General features: G+C 39.3%; 1 protein-coding gene across 1 annotated transcript in view; it reads right to left on the reverse strand.

Moving 5' to 3' along the window:
* Nucleotides 1-16,794, reverse strand: part of LOC122792791 (AF4/FMR2 family member 1-like) — a 1,648,712-nt gene that overhangs the window by 659,296 nt on the left and 972,622 nt on the right. Inside the window, exon 10 of the mRNA XM_044060361.1 lies at nt 4,294-4,525. Coding sequence (XP_043916296.1) covers nt 4,294-4,525 — 232 coding nt within the window. The remainder of the gene's footprint in view (nt 1-4,293; nt 4,526-16,794) is intronic.

Here is a 16,794-nt window from a genome sequence, read left to right on the forward strand (position 1 = left end):
ATCCAGGTAATGAAACCCAAGAAATGTGTCACGTACAATCCAGGTAATGAAACCCAAGAAATGTGTTGTGCTGTCAAGGCAATGAAACCCTAGAAAGGAATCACATGCAATCTAAGTAATGAAACCCTAGAATTACGTGATGTGCAATCTATAAAAACCCTAGAACGGTATGATGTACAGTCTATAAACCCACAGAACTGTCTCATGGACAGACTGTAAAATCTCTAGAACTGCATCATGTGTAATCTAGGTAATAAAGCTCAAGAACAGTATCATGTCCAGTCCAATCATATCATGTCCAGTCCAGGTAATGAAACTCAAAAACTGTGCAGTCTATAAATACCCCAGAACTGAGTCATATGCAGTCTATGTTATGAAACCATAGAAATGCATCATGTGCAGCCTATAAAACCCCAAAAGTGTGTCATGCATAGACTAGGTAGGAAAACCACAGAACTGCATCATGTGCAGTCTATGTAATGAAGCCCAAGAACTGCATCATGTGCGGTCTATAGTCTACGAAACCCCTAAATCTGCATCATGTGCAGTCTATAAAACCCCTGGATCTGCTTCATGTGCAGCCTATGTAATGAAACCCTAGAAATTGGTCTTGTGCAGTCTAGCTAATGAAACCCTAGAACTGCATCATGTGCAGTCTGACCACAGAAATGTGTCATGTCATGTGCAGTCTGAGTAATGAAACTCTAACTGTATCATGTGCAGTCCAGGTAATAAAGCCCAAGAAATGCATGATGTGCAGTCTATAAAACCCCTAGAACCGTCATGTGCAGTCCAAGTAATGAAACCCAAGAGCTACATCATGTGAAGGCTACGTAATGAAATCCTAGAAATGTGTCATGGGCAGTCTAGGTGGTGAAACCCTAGAAATCTGTCATGTGCATTCTATAAAATGCCTAGAACTGTGTCATGTGTATTCTAAAAAAAATCCTATAACTGCACATGCAGTCTATAAAACCCCCCAGAACTGCATCATTGGCAGTATGTAAATCCCTTAAAACTGGGTCATGTGCAGTCTAGATAATGAAACCCAAGAACTGCATCACGTGTATGCAATGAAACTCTACAACTGTGTCAACTGTGGTCTAGGTAATAAAACACATAGAACTGCATTATGTACAGTCTATAAAACCCTAGAACGTTGTCATGTGTTGTCTAGTTAATGAAACTCTAAAACTGGGTCGTGTGCAGACTAGGTAATGAAACCCAAGAACTGCATTAAGTACAGTCCATGTAACGAAACCAAAGAACCATGCCATGCACAGACTAGGTAATGAAATCCTAGAACTGCATCATGTGCAGTCTACGTATTAAAATCTTTGAACTGCATCATGTTTAGTCTAGTTAAAGAAACCTTAGAACTGCATCCTGTGCAGTCAAGGTACTGAAACCCTACAACTGCTTCATATACTCTCTAAATAATGAAACCCTAAAACTGTGTCATGTGCAATATAGATAGTGAAACTCAGGAAATTTATCAGGTGCAGTCTAGGTGAATAAACCCACAAACTGAGTCAGGTAAAAGTCTATTTAATGAAAACTAGAAATGCTTCATGTGCAGTCTAGGTAATGAAACCCTACAACTGCTTCTTGCGCAGTCTAGATAATGAAACTCTAGAACTGCACCAATCATTCTACTCAGGTCAAACTCATTGCCTTTGTGCAACAGTACATTTACCCCGAGGCATAGACTGCATCAACAGACAAAATATAACAAGGGGAAAGAGCACAAATTAATACTTTTTCGTGAATATCCTGAATACAATTAAAATGAAAAGAAAATAAATTAAAAAATCCAGTAAATGAACAGATCTATGGATGACAGGAAATGTGGTGCACTCTGAAGCCTGATGGACATATGCAGAAAATAGTGTGGCATTCTGTGGGAGACCCTCAGCAAGAGCAAGGATGTCAGACAGACAAAACTGCAAGAGACATGGAGCAAAGTAGACAGCAAAAAAAAGTGTAAAAGGATGAAAGGGAAGGTCAAGATCAAACTGGTGAGTCAAAAAGAGGGAGTTCCAGTCAGATAACAATAGAAAGCATAAGAAGGAATGAAAAGAAAAGATCAAGGCCAAAGTGATGAGTTTGACTGAAGAAAAGGAGGCACGGCAAATGAAGGAAAGAGTAGGCAAAGAGAAAGCAGCTAGTGAAAGAGGAGCAAATGAAGGAAAGCACAAGTGGACATGGATAAACAGAACAAAGAAGAGAGGTACCACGAGAGAAAGATGAAGTGAAAGATGAGATACAAGCGGAAGGCAAGGTCGATGATGACAGAAAACACAGATTCTAAAATGGTACAGATGGAACAAGTATAAAAGACAAACTTGGACAACATGGGTTTGGGAAAGAGGGATGACAGAAGCTAGGATAAAAAGACAACCAAAGGTAGAAAAAAAGAGCCCAAAAAGGTAACCTGACAGTGGGGTGGAAGACAGAAGCCTTAGACAGAAGAAAACAGAAGGACCAGCAGCAATTCACAATCAATTACAATGGGAAATAGACTGGAAGGAGAAAGGGAGAAAGTAGGACTATTAAAGTTATGGAGATAGTCCTTTGCTGTTGTTGCGGTGGACAGGCTAAGTACTGACAAGAATAACAATAATGCAGCATGCCCGAATATAAAGTAGTTTACGGAAACATGAATGATGTAGATTAAGACTCCAAAAAGTAGCAGAAAGGAGTAAAAAGGAATTGGCAGCTTGCTTTAGATGGTAAGATAGCATGGTGAGTTTCTCAAAAGGCTGCTAGTATCAAAATCAAGAACAAAAAGGGGAAGACTAATCCTTATGGACACTTAGGTTAATCCTTGGAGTGCAATCAAACAGCAAATACATTTGTACATTTAATCAACCACAAGTCATCAACAGTCATGTTTAAAATACAGCAAAGAATGAACAGTATAAAGAAAAGGAAAAAGGGGGTGGAGACAGCAAAGGAAGACGAAATAAAAAAAAGATACAAGGAAAAGGAGCACAAGGTAAAGAGGTGGAAAACAAGAAAAAGGAATGGAGGAAAGCAATTTTAAGTAATGTAAAGGGATTGAAAATGGACAGGAGAGCATAAGCTGATAATTAAATATACCAACTCAGAGATTGCACTACAGTGAAGAGAATGGCAAATTTCCCATTATGCGTTGTAGGGCGATCTCCATTTAAACCGTTCAAAGTTTCAAAACTTCGATCTTATGGTCTCAACCCTACGAAGTTCAAAGTTTTGAATCTTTGAGCTTCCAAAGTAGATGTGTGTGTGTGTGTGTGTGTTCGCGCATGCTGTTAGACACTATGGGTCTGCCTTTACTGTTATTGTGCTGTATTTTTTTATCTTTTGACAATTGCAAAACTTGAATTTTTTAGATTTGGCAGGCTGTAAGTCTTTTTTCTGCTTCAGCTCATAAGTTTGAAATGTACTTTACTGCTGATTCAGACTAATTTAACTACTGAATAATTTTTTTATCTCCTAATAAATATTCTGCTTCAGAGGCATGGCAAATACTATGCACTTTCTAAAACTGCTGTTCATGGATATAAAGAATCCCACCATCCACACTTGCACAGGTTTACCGTTTTCTCATATCTTTTCACCTGTCATAAAATATAATGTGCAGAAAACTCACAAGGCACCCTGCCTAAGTGTCCATCTTCTGTGGAAAGACCCTCATCAGTTGAAAGTCCTGATTATACTTACTTACTTATTATTGCTGTTGTGGTGCAACTTTAAGCAGTACCCATTTATTATCTAGCTAGAGACGCATGTTTTGGCCCTCCCTGTCCAGACTATCAGTCTTCTCCTCAGCTTATATGCTGTCATTTAACTTAATGGCTTGCTAAAGCCTCATTGTCACATGTGACAAGGTTCAGAATGAAGCAAATGGTCATCCTTGGATGGTTTGGATTTTTTGCTTTATGCCCTTCTCTTTGCCCTTCCCCAGCCTGAATAAGCAATGCTGACAATGTAGATCTATGTCTGCTGAAGAACTGTCTCTGCATTATACCATTTTTATGGCACAGCTCAAGTCCTCTTGGCTTGTAGCTGTGCCAGAAAATCCTTTCTGTACCCCTGAGGAAGGCAAGCTAACAAAACTTCAATCATTCCCATCCCTATAACTAGCTTCTCAGTTACCTGGCATGCTAAATGCAGCCATATTTCTTGTCTGCTTTTTCTTTGCACTATTTAAGTTTTACCATGTCAGCCAAAAATTCTAAATATTCCTAGCACCCCTTGGAAAATAATATCGAGTGAGAGAGAAAAGGCAATAGCAGATACTATACTCACTATGTTTTGTGGCACTTCAGTTTGTCCATCTGTTCTTCGATGCTTTGACAATGATGAGTCATGGTGGCGATTATGGTGGTGACTTATGCTCTTAGCATTTAATGTGGATAGTTGGCCACTGATAACACTGTCACTTCTCCGTTTCTTGTGTTCAGATTTAGCATGCTTGTGGGCTGAAGTTACAGGTACAGGCAATGGTTCACTCTTCCTCTCAGAGGATTTTTTAAAAGTTCTGCAGAAAAAGATTTAAAAAGCAAAGGTGTGTGTGTTACAGGAAGCATCTCTTACAATATGGATGCAGTTTCCAATCAAACATGGTCAGATGTTGAGAGGTGTACACAGTAAATGCTGAAAACTGGAAGACAGCCTGTGTGCTGTTACAAAGTCACTTTTATTTAGTTAACTCAGACTCACCTGACTGAACATAATAACTTGCTAAAAAAAACAGAAATATGTTTAAAAACCTTTATGAAATTATCATTTAAGACAGAAGCGTGCATACACATTAGCAGAAAAGAAAACAAACCATAATAGAATATGATATTTATGCATTATATGCTGCATGTTTTCTTTCTTTTAAACAATTATTCACGACAACATTACATACATTGCTGACTTCCTGCTTCCCCTTAAACTCTACCCCTACTCCTGAACATTTCTCTGTATGCATTGTTCCCACAAATTCCATTTTTACACATTTTCTACTTCCATTTTCTAAACATCCCACCCTAGCTCTTTTCTCTCCTTCAAAATATTCAGTACTTCAGTTACAATTGGTTTATCCTTTAATCTCCATTTTCTTGTAATTGCTTTTTTGGCAGCCAATACCATTAAACTTAATAAGCCCTTAATATGTTTAGGCAGTTCTGATTCTGTGTCACAGCTCAAAAGAATCACTTCCTTACAAAAAAGCCACTTCCCAGTTAACCCGCTGTTTTCCATCACACCATCCAGCATTTGCTATCTACCTGAGGATAAATGATCTGAAGTCTTCATGGGATATAGAAATATCTATACAAACATTTCAAAGCAAAAATTCTACAATGTCTAGACTTTATTGCACACTTGGGAGTTATGCAGATGTCTTCCCATTGTTCTTTTGTAAATTGCCTTTCCAGTATCTCTTGTCAATCTTTTTTTAACCTCCTCATGCAATATTTTATATGGCCTGTAATGATATGAGGTATTGCCAGCTATGTAGGGAGAAGTAGGATGTGTAACATATGCCAGCAAAGCTAGCTGGAGTTTTGTAAAGAATTATACGTCATTTGTATATCAAAGGTAGCAACAGAGAAAAGAAGATCACCGCTGCATTTTTTTTAAATTTATTTTGAAGAAAAGAAAGAAACCGTGAGACTTTTTATGTTCGGGAGAGCCGGAACAGACAAAAGGATAATCAGGTAAGTTTCTTTAGTTTTGCAGAACATACATGATTATCCTCTTATTTTTGTCTGCGCCGTCCCCCTCATTCATTTCAGGTCTTCAGTTTTCTTTCTTGGGTTAAAAGCAAAAAAAAATTACGAGATATGCTAATGGGAAAAAGTCCAGGCAACCGGACCTTTTCCCCATTGGTATATTATCGGGTTTACAACGGGCACGCTTGGTTGTGGTGGCCAATCAGCATGCTCATTTTTGAATATTAATGGCCAGTCATTGTAAAATCTGAAATATTCTATATTTAGAGAGCAAGCTATGACAGGTTTCACAAGATGATACTAGACAAAAGACTAATACAACACTGTTCATTTTTTTTTTTTTACTGAAAAGGAGCTCAATGAGAAAACCCAAAGCATGCATACCATGTTTATTAATCACATTAAAAAACTAATATTTAAATTGCAAGTAAAAACGTAAAGCCTGGTAATTATTTACTCCTCTTTAAGTGAAACATCCTTGAAGCAAAAATGCGACACACATCAACACAATATACATCAAGGTGATAATTTCTAAAATGGGTAGAATTCATGATACTGCTGAGACAATTAGTGTTTTTGTCAAGTGAGATTTCAGAAAGCCACCAGATTCCTGTAGTGGGACTGCAACAGTAACACTCATTCAAAATAATGGCAACAGACAATATAAGTGGCATATCTGCCAGCACCATTTTGAAAGCAAAAAATAATTTATATATTTATTTCCAATTTGATGACTGGGGATCCCCGGTCCAGTGGGCTCAAAGAGCCCGTTTTCAGTGGAGACCCGGGGAGAAAAGCTTCAATAATACATAGAACAATCTCCATAATATGAAGTACAATACATAGTGGAAACAAACAAACTAAGCAAATTTTACATACAAAATAGCAAAAACTAAACAAAAGTTAAACAGCAGCTTGGAGAAGGATGTAAATCATATTTACATGTTTAGTGGTTGAGAACAGTAGTACAAGGTTAAATTAATACAGAGGTTTAAATCATCTGAGAATGATATAGAAATGATATTAGCATGGATGAGTTCTTTATTTATGAATATTAGCATGAGTTAAATTAATACAGAGGTTTAAATCCTCTGAGAGTGGTATAGAGGTAGCATTAGCATGAAGGCAGTACATAGGGTTAATCAATAGTGTGTAAGGAAGAACAAACTTTGTGTGTTATAAAGTATTTATGTATTAAGCAGGTTAGGTAGGTGGAGTGCAATTGCATTTCCATTTTTGGGACAAGTAAGAATGCGGCTGGGTTTTGAAGTGTTCAGAGTTCTCAAAGGTATTTCTTGAAATTAACTTTTTAATGTTTTTTTTTCTGACAGAGTTGCCTGTGACTGGTATTATGTATTGATTATTTAGTAATTCTTCATTTTGCTTGCATAAAGACATTACTTCTAGTCTTTTAATTTAATTTTTTTATTATTTATTGCAATTCGCTTTACTTAATTTTTTTCTTTAAAACAGTTTTCCCTCTTAGTTAAGGCCAATTTGCAAAGATCTGTTTTGCATTCTTTAACTATAGAGGAACTAAATCTATCTTCCTGGTAGAAGCTGAGAAGCAGCATTTTTATTTAATGTAAGCAGAACAGGAAGACCATTTAATCTTTGTGAGGTGTTGCTGTTCTGTGAAACTCTTCTCGATTTTTTCCACTAACACACACTGTCCCTGTAGTACTTTTTAAAACCACTGGCTCCTTCAGTGTTCCATCTCAACTGCAAATCTGACTATGGAAGCTTCTCCCAGTCTCATCTGATCTATAAATACTGGAATGCATTACAAGATCAAGTTGGAGACACCCTCCCCTTTTGTATCTTCCCTTCTGCTTTGTGCACACAGCAGTACCTAGAGTATTAATCCATTTTTACTTCCTAATTTTAAAATCTGAAACATTTGAGGCAAAACTAGCAATCTCTGCAGAGCATATGAACTGCTTCTCAAGAACAAGCTTGGGATTACTGGTTCTGTTTCGATCTTGGCAAGAGAAACAACAGATGCTACCTATCAATGGAAAGTCACAAAACTGCTTCTTAGGACCCAGTTTGGGATTAAGTGCTACTAACCTGCTCCTAGTAAGGGAAGGAGCAGAGGAACTTGATGACTGACAGACTAATTAGGCAGTGTGTGTGCAGCCCTTCCCTAACTGGTCTGGTTGTCATTTCAGTAAAAGCTTTTACAGTTTAAAATTTGGACCATTAGGTAACTTGGCTCTCTGTGTTGCTGGAACTACCAAAGGCATCTAAGTAGGAGATGGTTACACAAGCATATAGACCCGTGCAATATTTGGGACAAGAATGCTGATCACAGAAGACCATGCGACCCATTTATCAGTAACAGCTTAGAATTAGCAACTCGGTTTTCTCCCTGGTGACAGAAGGGTCAAGGGGACACCGATTTCTTTCACAGTGTAGATGCATTCAGACCAACAATAAGAGTAGCCTGATAACAGCCAATAGGCAGATCAGTACTATTTACATTTTCTGACAAACCTAGCCTTCTTTGTCTCTCACGTTTTGCAGTGTGCATTGTATCTACTACTGTCACACTGTGCAAACCAAATACTACATTTTGGTGCAACCCTGCCAGTGTACAGTATATTGCCTTTTAGCTGCATGCATTATTTAAGGATCAGTGCCTACAAATTACTGTGCTGGGTGGATTTGTGTTCTTTTCACTGTTGATGTTTATTGAGTGTTCTGCTTTTAGAGGCTATAGCTATTGCATTAATTGCCTAGTCACTGCTCTGTGGTGTATCACATATCAAGAATTGTGCAAACACCAGTAATTAGATAAATTCAGCAGTTCAGTCTTAAGAATTGGTGGGATTCTGTGGTAAAATAATCCTAGCTATTGTGTACAGCACATAGCATCTCTGACCCTAACATTATTAGCTCTATGCTAGTACCAGTTCATTTTTAGTGTTTAGTGCTCATCAAGTGGTACAGACTAAAGCTACAGTGCTGAGCTAGCACCTGCTCCCTAGTGCATGCAAGTAGCCTGTATAGTACTAAAAGTTGCAACTCTACAAAGCAGTTGTGACATATAGCTGTACACTGCACAGTACAACTTAATGCTTTCGCTTCACTACGTACTTCTGGTTTAGTGACCATCTAACTTAACTATAGAGTATCACCTTAAATACATAATCCACCCATTGCCATGGTCTGCTTTAGTCATGTATGACTGTTCATTCAGACTTCCCTTCTCCTCAGCCACCATACCCAGGTACTTGAAGTTAACCTATTCCACTATTTTCCCCTCTGCCCCCTCTGCCTGAGTTCACAGCTTCTTCTGATTTCCCCCGTTTGCTGCCATTCCAACTGTCTTATCTTTGTAAGTAGGAAAAATACTTGCAGATGATTTGAATCAATGGATTCAAACTATATTCATTGGATAGGTAGGCGTGAAAGGATTAGTACGAAATATGATGCTATCCTTAAGAAGGTAAGGAGGATGCACCAATGAGGGCTGCAACTCAAACTCTTCTGACTAAATAATGGCCACAAAACAGTGTATCCCAACACAAAAACCTTAAATATACTGTACCGGCTGGCTCAAACATGGGAAGAGTACATTTTTCATCACAAAATATAAATCCCATGATGGGACAAGATCCTGAGGGGAAGAAGGCCTCAGAGTCAGAAGTGCACCAAATGTGGCCATATGATGCCAGTGCCATGGCACAGAAGAATAAAGCCCTGACTATAGACCAAATGGCCTATGATCAACTCAAGCATATAAGGTGCTGTCAGGGAAGGATTGGTGTACCCATCCTGGGGGAGGAGTGTGTGCACTTTGACAAATCTTGATGGACACCTAGTGCAAGCCTGCCATTGCCCATTAAGTAGAACAGGCAGGGAATAATGTCTGAGTTGCTGGGGAGGAGGTATGTGTCACCAACTTCCAATTGCACTTCAGCCCTTGGGTGTAAAAGGTGCATGAGGGGGAAGGGGAACAATAGACCATAAAAAAAAAAAAAAAAAAAAAAAAAAAAAAAAAAAAAAGCCCCTAATAGCAGTATAATGCTAAACCAGAATCCTTGATTTCTTCACTGGCCCCAGACATGGTTCAGGTATATCCTGAGGGATGCCAAAGTGGGGCAGATAAACCTTTAGAATGAGGACAGAAAATGGTAGCAGCTGACTGCCAGCTACAGGGAGCCAAAAAGAACCAATATACCCATAAGATTGCATCCCAGGACGGACACAAACGTTATCATGTACTTGGGGCAACAACTGGATGCCTGCTGTGAAATATGATGTATCTTTAGGTCTAGGGTACTGCAAGCAAGGAGAAATATATTGATTCACAAAGGATTGTTTCGTACTGGTACTGAAAGAAAACAGAATCACAGGGTTGAGACAGGCAAGGCAACTAAAGATCAGGACCTTCTCCCCTACTCCTAAAATGAGTATAAAAGAAGTTTTCCCAGCTAGGATAACACAAGGAGTAACCATAGTTGTTGAGCAGCTGTCTACTACTGTAGTTTCCCAGCTCCAGGTCTCTGTGGCTTGAAAAACTGCTCTGTGGACAAAAATGAGTTGCTTCTCTTTAGAATGGGAAGCTTTTTGGCTACCTAGAGTCAAAGCCACCTACAGTTTGTCAGGTCAGTTTGGCTAGGTGCCTCCAAAGTGGCTTCTTACAACTTGACGAGGATGACGAAGAGTAAAATAGACATAGCTGTGTTCTCCCACTTTTTCTTGGAGGGGGGTGCAGGACAAAGTAGATCCCTCTCCCTCAACAACTATGGGTCTTGTCTCACATCTGTCTCAGTAAAAGAGATACTGCCTTCAGCAGCGTCACTCCCATAAGTTCAGATGCCTCCATGAGCACTGACAGCAGAGGTCCACTAGGCCATAAGTCACCAACATAGATAGGTTATCATTAAAATTGACTGATTCCCTCGTGGCATTACTGGCCTTTGAGCTTTTGGTGCTTACACCTTTTTAAGTGACTAGATCATTACCAGTGGCTCCAGAAGAGGACATCTACTTAAGAAAGGTGCTATTTGGAAAATCTTTATACACTTTCAAAGAAGCCAAGGACATGGACTTGAAGCCATTATGGAAAATGCAAAATAGTGGACCTTTATAGAAAAGTAACTGAGAATTGTATTACATACTTGTTTATTTTATTTATTTATTTGGATTTTGTTTACCCGGAAAGTCTACTGGGTCATAGAGAACCCATTTTCAGTGGAGTCCTGGGAAGAAAAGCTCCACAGTACATGAATCTAATAAACAGAATAAGTAAAGAGTTACATTGTGTAATTGTTCTATCATCTCATTCTACAGAAGCATTTTCCCACCACATAAAATAAGGTTGATAAGAAATAGCATGGCATACATATTCTGGGGGGGGGGGGGTGCTTGGTGCAGGTACACTTCCAGCTTGAGGAAAGGTGGTTGTGAAGGAAAGTTCTGAAAGAGGCAAGATTATGAGTTAACTGATAGAGGTAGAGCATTCCAGTGTTTGGCTATACAGCATGAATAAAGTAGCTGGCTGGGTGGGAGGTTAGGCATGTGAACCTGCAAAACAGTCTGATCCCCAGATCTAAGGAGCCTTTTTTTGTAAATATACAACTCGGGGCAGGACACACTAGGTGTTTAAAGAACATTTTGTGATCTGTGATTAGTGGACCTTTATAGAAAAGTAACTGAGAATTGTATTACATACTTGTTTATTTTATTTATTTGCATTTGCAAACAGGAGAGATAGTTTGGCAGTTCTAGCCAGTGACTTAAAAGATGTGCAATAATGGGTGGACTATTTAGAATTAGTTGTGAATTCGGCAATTTTATGGTACCATGTCTCAAGTTTGGATTTTGAACAGCTTTGGATGTTGGTGAGTAGAGGGGAACCATAGAGGAGGGAGGGTACTAGGGTTCATTTTGTGAATGGGCCTAGGAAGTGATTATGTCTATAGAGGATTCCAAGTTTATGACGTGTTTTGCGAATGTTGTGTTGTATATGCAGGTCAAATTTTATGTGTTCATTGACAGTGACTCCAAGGAGCTTTGTGTGACTGACGACTTTGATTATAGTCTTATTATGAGAAGAGATGGTGAACTCATTTTATTTAAGAGGGTTGTTTTCTTAGGGGTAAATAGAATGATTTTGGTTTTATTTGCTTACAGGGTGGTTGTTGTGCATCCAGGATTCAGTGAAGGAGAAGGCCTTTTGAGTTAGTTGTAGTCGATCAGAGATGGAGTTGGCAGAGTAGAGCAGACAACAGTAGAGTTGTCTTTACGAATGTGCTAAATAGGAGTGGTCCAAGTATAGAGCCTTGAGGAACTCCGGGAGTGGTGTTTTGAAGAGGATAGATGGAATTTTGCCATGCGACAGCCTGTTCCCTTTTAGTTAAGTAACCAGAGAACCAAGAATCAGACCAAAAACAGAGGAAAACAACCCTCCAAAACGGCCAATAACCAAAAGCACAGGGTTGCAAGAAAGTCACTGAAGCACAAACACAGCTTGACAGAAAAGATTAATGTCACTTCCACAAATTAACGCCAACACTGTAGATATGTTTTCATCCCTCTAAAGACTTCCTCAGACAGTAATAGTACATTAAACACTAGTTTAGACTTAAATAAACCCATCATCCCTATCCATCCAATAAAATTCACAAGCTAATAAATACCAAAAGATTCTTAAACAACCCTAACTTAAAATGCTTGACTAGATAAAAACTATATAAAAAATCAATATAAATGCATAAATTAAATAACAATTAATTAAACCAGCTTCCTGTGTTTGAACATTATTATAAAAAATGCTAAAATAATTTATTATGTTATGCAAACTAGAACATAAAATATCAGTTAAGGAGTGGATAAAACAGTATTAAAAAGAGAGGCTATTGCTTCTGAAGATTTGTCAAGGTGAGGGCAGGGGTTGTTTTTTCCCTGGGTTAAGTAGTGAAGTAATGGAATTCCAGAATTTTTCGGGGTCCTGCTTGTGATTGGACCGAAGTTTTAGGTAATGTTCTTTTTCATCTTTGTTGACTAGCTTTTTTTTACTTGGTTGTGGAGTTGTTTGAATGTTATTAAGTCGGGTGTTTCTGTATGCTTGCCTTAACTTCCATATTTTGTCTCTGGCACGTATGAGAAGTCTAGTAGGCTTGGGTAGCCAAGGGACATGGTTATTTTTGACCCTCTGTACATGCAGAGGGGCAAGGCTATTTAGTGAATTCATGAAGGTGGTGTTGAAGTAATCATCAGCTTCATCAAGAGGGAGGAGTTTTTGTAGATGCCAATCTGTTGTTTTTAGAATACTGTTGAAGGTTACAGGGTTGTATGAGTTCAAATTTCTTGTTTGTTTATACTGATGTTGACTTTGACTGGAGGGGAAAGCATGGTTCAGGCTGGGGATATTTTGTTGGGGTTTGTGACCAGAATCCAGTCTAAGGCTGATGCATTGTCATTGCCTTTGATAGGTCTGGTAGGGAAATCAATGAGCTGGGTGAAGTTGAAAAGATTAATATTGGAGGATGGGTGGTTGGAGTTGAGTTATAGCCAGTTGATATTTATGCCACCTAATATGATAGTTTCATTATTAATATTAGAAAAAAATCTAGTCTAGGATATCTTCCATTATGGGTATGTTGCTACCAGGGGGTATGTAGAGAACTATGATACAAAGTCATTCATATTTAAGAAAGTTATGAGTACTTCTGCATTACAGAACACAAGTATAGGGTTACTAAATGGAACTAAATTTTAGGTGTTAGTAAATAGAAGGGCAACACCGCTTCCTTTTTTTGGGTCCTGTCTAATCTTATAGTTTGAAAGCCTGGTGGAAGAAATTCAGTTCCTTTAGTACGGGATTTTAGCCTGGTCTCAGTGGTGGCAATAATGTTTGGTTGTCGGTGAGTAATCTATGCCTGAAAGTCTGATAGTTTATTATGAATACTTCAGAGAGGTAGGGTTACTATATATAATGGCAACCTCTGTTGATGGGTGTGTGGCAGTATGGTTGAGTGTAGTGGGTCCTGTATTGGGGTGTATGTCACCGCATAAAGGAATGGTGGAGAGACTGAAACTGTAACATGATAGCTTTTGGTTAGTGGTAGGTTTGGTGTATCTTATTTGAAGATTTGCAGTAGAGAAGTTTAGTCGATTAAACTAGTTTTTTACATATTAGGGAGAAAGGTTTCACTTTTGTGTTGGAGGAGCAGATGTAGTTGATATAGGCTAGGGGAGATGTGTCTTTAGCAGTTGGGTGGAAGAGGCAAGGAAGTAGAGATAGCAGAGGTAGCAGTGGAGAGGAAAATGGGGTTTAGAGTGGTGAGATGTATTAGAGATAAAAAGTGTAGAAAGTAGTAGGGAAGACTGAGTGCAGTGGATAAGAGCATAATTGTTGGCTTTATAGAGGTGTGGGGTAAGCAGAAGAAAAAGCAAAATCAAGTGTGTTTTACTGCTTTGATTGAGTAATAAGTGAGAGTATAATGTTAGTGGGGTAATGCAGAGGGAGAAGATACAGCTATGCGTACGGAATATATTACAGGGAGTGAATGCAGAGTAAGAAGAGACGCGAGGTAATCAGAAGTGGAACATGGAGTAAATGAAGTATAATCTAGTGACCTGGGGGATTAGGTAAGGGAGAGAGTTAGCTGAAGAAGGAATGTGTGTTGTTATAGTAGTTGAAGAGATTGTTCAAGTGGACTAGGGATGAAGTGAAGGACAGGCAGGAATGATATATGGAGGAAGCATGCTGTGGAGAAGTGGCAAGGAGCAATGTGAGTGGTAGGTGGAATGAGGGAAGGTGGTTGGAGTCAATGAGAGGGGGAGTTAGCTAAATATATGTGTAAGGATAGTAGGGTGGGTGGGAGTGGGGTTACAGTAGGGGAGTTAAGTGAACCTGAGCACAACAAGGGGGAATGGAGTGGTTAGAAGCCACAAGTCCACTCCAGGCAATAGGAAAAACTTGTCACAAATATGTGACAAGTAGTGCAAGACTAAAGGCAGCAGTAGTAGGATTTGAAGGCCCAAATGAAGAAACAAGTCCATTTGCTCTTGTACATTTTTCTGTAATGCTGAGCAGGGATGGACAAGGAGGCTTGGGAGGGGACTAAAACTAGATTGCAGTGTAAATTACTGACCTTATCCACCTGTCCTGTATGATGGCCAACCATAACCGGGTAATTCATTTTGGAGAACCACAGCTCCCCTGCTATTGTAAATTATCTTCATTCCTGGGAAGGGACCATTCTGTAAGCTACCACAAAATTTCTGACACCTCGCAGGCCTTGTGTTGCTTTTGGCCTCACCTAAACCAAAGCTGATATAATTTCTACTGCATTCCAGAATCAGGGTATTGTTGAGACTGAAATTTCACAACTACTAGGGTTTTTCCATCCTTTTGATATTCTCCATCATGAATGAAGACTTGATAAAGTGTAGTTTTCTATGTAAAAGCACTTGTCTAATTAAAACTAATATTATTTTAAGCCATGGTGGTCATCTGGAGTTTTTATTTCATATTCTCCATCATATGTGTTCTAACATTAGGTCAAAAAAGTGTGACACTATCAAACAGAGATTTTAAAAAGGCTTCCTTGAAGTCTTTGGGGAAAATCTATTAGTCAGAACTAAACACAAAGGTGTTTCAGCCAATCCTTCTGCAGAGCTGTAAGCCAGCCTTGCTAAGAGGTCCAAAATGGAAGACATAACTACTAGCTGAGAAGACTATAACTTATTTGAATTTTCCATTTGACAGGATCTAGTGATTGTTTCATTTAATAAGTCAGCTTCCACTGGGACCAAATTACATGTGACAGAATGCTTGGCCCAGAACAAAAAGTTAGAAGGTACAACCTTTTTTACAAAACTTTCCAAAAGCCCTTGTCTCCTTATCAGTAGAATGGAGAATTCAGTTATAGTGTCTTTTTAAGGATAGCCGCCACCACCACCACCACAATGAAGTCAGTATTTCATAGAGTCATAGGTCTGCTCTAGGCTAATGGCCCTGGAGCCTTTACAAGCCTATCCCATAGGATTACCCTAGTATCGTGCCACCCGACCTTAGTTTCCAGTGCCTCTGTTGAGCAGAGCCACTGGAGTGATCCCCGGGGTGAATTTTCTATTTCCCATCCACTCGTCAAGATTTCTTTTGAAGAGGGCAAGTGAGGTGCTCTGCTTGACATGTATTGGAAGTCTATTCCATAGCATGGGCAGTCTCTGGGTTATGAACATGTCCCTCCAGCATGTTCTGTTGATTGTGGTAATGAGTTTGAGGTCTCTGGAGTGTGTGGTGCGGAGGGATTGGGATTTCTTTAGCTGTAGCATTTCTAACAGACCTGGGTCAGACATGACTTCATAAGTCAAGCAGAGATCACCTCTAAGTAGGCGATATGAGACAAAAATAGTTGGAGTTTTTTGAGTGTCCATATAGGACAAGTGTTTAAGGCCTAGGATCCTCTTTGTGAAGTACTTTTGCAGCCTCTCCAATTGTTGCAGGTGTCTAGTGAGGTACATGCCACATGGGGCATTGTACTCGATGATTGGCCTAATGAGGGAAGAGTAGAGGGTGACAATGACCTCATTTTGTCTGTATGCAAAACCCTTAGTAATGAGATGTTCATAGGTTCATAGAGTAGTACTAGGCTAACTGCCCTTGCGAGCCACTTTAAGCCTAGCCAATTATCCCCTGTGAGATTCAAACCATGTACCTTGTGTTTGTAAGGCAAACACCTCACCCATTAGGCCACCCTCCCAACCCACCTATGTGCCACATAGAAGGACCTTCTGACCACAATGGCAATGTGGTGGTCAAAAGAGAGGGTGCTGTCAACCTGTGTTTCCAGATCTTTTATAATGCCTTCTGTGTTCAGTGGACTACCATCAATGTGGTAATTCATGAGAACCAGGTTTCTCCCAAAGGGGATGACAACACATTTTTTTGGCATTGAGCTTAATGCCATGGTTCTGACACCAGTCGTCGGTCTCAGTGGGGCCTTTCAGTAGGATGTCAGCATCACTTGGGGAGTTAGTAATAGCTCTCAACTTGCAATTGTCTGCGAACCTTGTCAGCCAGAATCCCTTCATGTTGGCCTGGCCTTCAGAGTAGTAGAAACCA

The sequence above is a fragment of the Protopterus annectens genome, chromosome 2.part0 (assembly GCF_019279795.1).
Source record: "Protopterus annectens isolate FY-2018-M chromosome 2.part0, PAN1.0, whole genome shotgun sequence".
Lineage (NCBI taxonomy): Eukaryota > Metazoa > Chordata > Ceratodontiformes > Protopteridae > Protopterus > Protopterus annectens.